Source organism: Pyrgilauda ruficollis, unplaced genomic scaffold (genome assembly GCF_017590135.1).
Source record: "Pyrgilauda ruficollis isolate IOZ18807 unplaced genomic scaffold, ASM1759013v1 scaffold1199, whole genome shotgun sequence".
Classification (NCBI taxonomy): Eukaryota; Metazoa; Chordata; class Aves; order Passeriformes; family Passeridae; genus Pyrgilauda; species Pyrgilauda ruficollis.
Window position 1 is genome coordinate 1 of NW_024510310.1, and position 3,127 is coordinate 3,127.

At 58.1% G+C, this 3,127-nt stretch overlaps 1 protein-coding gene and 1 long non-coding RNA gene across 2 annotated transcripts in view; both read right to left on the reverse strand.

Moving 5' to 3' along the window:
- Positions 1-105: 105 nt before the first annotated feature.
- LOC121363582 lies at positions 106-1,839 on the reverse strand. Its single transcript, XR_005956732.1, has 3 exons — positions 1,808-1,839; positions 1,324-1,449; positions 106-257 (listed from the first exon to the last, which is right to left on the reverse strand). It is a non-coding gene; the product is annotated as an uncharacterized LOC121363582 (long non-coding RNA).
- A 341-nt stretch (positions 1,840-2,180) lies between these two features.
- The window catches only part of NEURL4 (neuralized E3 ubiquitin protein ligase 4), a gene marked incomplete at its 5' end in the record, with an annotated part of 5,308 nt that continues 4,361 nt past the window's right edge, over positions 2,181-3,127 (reverse strand). The window contains one exon of the mRNA XM_041486008.1: positions 2,181-2,221. Coding sequence (XP_041341942.1) covers positions 2,181-2,221 — 41 coding nt within the window. The remainder of the gene's footprint in view (positions 2,222-3,127) is intronic.

Genomic DNA, 3,127 nt, shown 5'->3' on the forward strand with positions numbered 1-3,127 from the left:
AGTATGGCCACACCCACCCCCTTAAAGCAACAGCGCCCTTTTCCCCTCCCGCCCCTCCCGCCTGCGGCTGACCACGCCCGTTAGTGGGCGTGGCCCCGCGGCCCCGCCCACCTCGAAGAGCTCTCCCGGGCGCAGGTGGGAGCGGCTGAAGACGAGCCCGTGGCAGTACCCGGCCACGCGCGCCGCGCCCGCGCCCTCGGCCGCCAGCGCCACGTTCTGCCCGCAGCGGCCGTGGAAGCGCTGGCACGGCCCCGGAGCTGCGGACACAACGGGCAGTGGTCAGTGCAGTGGGCAGTGTGGTCAGTGGTCAGTGTGGTCAGTGCAATGGTCAGTGCAATGGTCAGTGTGGGCAGTGCAATGGTCAGTGCAATGGTCAGTGCAATGGGCAGTGTGGGCAGTGCAGTGGGCAGTGCAGTGGTCAGTGCAATGGTCAGTGGTCAGTGTGGTCAGTGCGGCCACGTTCTGCCCGCAGCGGCCGTGGAAGCGCTGGCACGGCCCCGGAGCTGCGGACAGAGAGCGGGCAGTGGTCAGTGCAGTGGTCAGTGCAATGGGCAGTGCAATGGTCAGTGCAATGGGCAGTGCAATGGTCAGTGCAATGGGCAGTGCAATGGTCAGTGTGGTCAGTGTGGTCAGTGGTCAGTGCAATGGTCAGTGGTCAGTGTGGTCACGTTCTGCCCGCAGCGGCCGTGGAAGCGCTGGCACGGCCCCGGAGCTGCGGACACAACGGGCAGTGGTCAGTGTAATGGTCAGTGCAGTGGTCAGTGCAGTGGTCAGTGCAATGGGCAGTGCAATGGTCAGTGCAGTGGGGCAGTGTGGTCAGTGTGGTCAGTGCAATGGTCAGTGCAGTGGGCAGTGTGGGCAGTGTGGTCAGTGGTCAGTGGGTGTGGTCAGGGGTGTGGTCAGTGGGGGTGGTCAGTGGTCAGTGGTGTGGTCAGTGGGGGCGGGGGATGGCAATGGGGGAGGAGTCATGGGGAGGCACCCTCCAGTCCCTCCCAGTATAACCCAGTACAAACCAGAACAAACCAGTATAACCCAGTACAAACCAGTATAACCCAGTATAAACCAGTACAAACCAGTACAAACCAGTACAAACCAGTATAACTCAGTCCCTCCCAGTATAACCCAGTACAAACCAGTACAAACCAAGTACAAACCAGTACAAACCAATATAACCCAGTATAAACCAGTATAACCCAGTACAAACCAGTACAAACCAGTACAAACCAGTATAACCCAGTATAACCCAGTACAAACCAGTACAAACCAGTATAACCCAGTCCCTCCCAGTCCCTCCCATTCCCCCCCAGTCCCCCCAGTCCTTACCTGGTGAAGGGGGCGGGGCTTTGTCAGGCCCCGCCCCCGGGCTCTGGCTGTTGTCGGCGGGGCCGGAGGCGCCGGTCAGCGACACCTGGACACACTGACCATAGAGATCCACCACGGCGTACACCTCTGGGGACACGGGACACTGTCACCTGTGTGCCACCTGTGTGTCACCTGTGTCACCTGTGTGTCACCTGTGTGCCACCTGTGTCACCTGTGTGCCACCTGTGTGTCACCTGGACACACTGACCATAGAGATCCACCACGGCGTACACCTCTGGGGACACGGGACACTGTGTCACCTGTGTCACCTGTCACCTGTGTGTCACCTGTGTGTCACCTGTGTCACCTGTCACCTATGTGTCACCACGCTCATGCTCCCCAACATCCCCAAATACCCCCAGTGTCCCCAATGCCCTGGATGTCCCCAGTGTCCCCCATGTCCCCAATGTCCCCAGTGTCCCCAGTGTCCCCAGTGTCCCCATACCTGGTGGCAGCCCTGAGCAGGCCACGCCCTGGCTGTCCCCAATGCCCTGGCTGTCCCCAATGTCCCCAATGTCCCCAGTGTCCCCAATGCCCTGGCTGTCCCCAGTGTCCCCAGTGTCCCCGGTGTCCTCGATGGAGCCCGACCATCGATCCACCATCTTCTGGATGACGATCTCGAACAGCTCCCCGTCCCGCAGGGCCCTGCGCCCCAAAATCGGGGAAATCACCCCAAAAACGGGACAATCACCCCAAAAACGGGGAAATCACCCCAAAAACGGGACACCCCAAAAACGGGACACCCCAAAAATGGGAAATCACCCCAAAACCACAGCTCCCCGTCCCGCAGGGCCCTGCGCTCCTGTCCCCGTGTCCCCTCACCGGCCTCGATGGAGCCCGACCATCGATCCACCATCTTCTGGATGACGATCTCGAACAGCTCCCCGTCCCGCAGGGCCCTGCACCCCAAAATCGGGGAAATCACCCCAAAAACGGGACACCCCAAAAACGGGGAAATCACCCCAAAAACGGGACAATCACCCCAAAAACGGGACACCTCAAAAACTGGGAAATCACCCCAAACACGGGAAATCACTCCTAAAATGGGACACCCCAAACATGGGAAATCACCACAAAAATGGGGAAATCATCCCCAAAACCAGAGCTGGGACACCCCAAAAACAGGAAATCACCCCAAAAGTGGGACACGCCAAACATGGGACAATTACCCCAAAAACTGGAGAAATGACCCCAAAAAGGGGGAAATCACCCCAAAAATGGGACACCCCAAAACTGAGAAATGGTTTGGTTTGGGGTTGGACTGGGGGGATTTTCATGGGGTTTTTTTGGGATTTCAGAATTTCGGGATTCCCGGGTGGATTTTTTTGGGTTTTTTTTTGAGAATTCTGGGATATTCCGGCCCCCTCACCGGTTGGAGATGCCGATGGCGTCGTTGAACTCGGAGCGGCCGCTCTGGCAGGGTTTGGGGTTGGGGCAGGTTTTTGGGATTCTAATGGGGTTTTTTTGTGATTTCACTGTTTCTGGGTGGATTTTTTTGGGGATTTTTTTGGGATTTTCGGGAATTCCGGGATATTCCGGCGCCCTCACCGGCTGGAGATGCCGATGGCGTCATTGAACTCGGAGCGGCCGCTCTGGCAGGGTTTGGGGTTGGGTTTGGGATTTTCACAGGGTTTTTTGGGATTTCACTGTTTCTGGGTGGATTTTTTTGGGGATTTTTTTGGGATTTTCGGGAATTTTTTTTGGGCTGATTGCGGGGGATTTTGGGTCTTCCCGCAGTGGGCGCGCCGCTGGAGCTCCCGCGCGT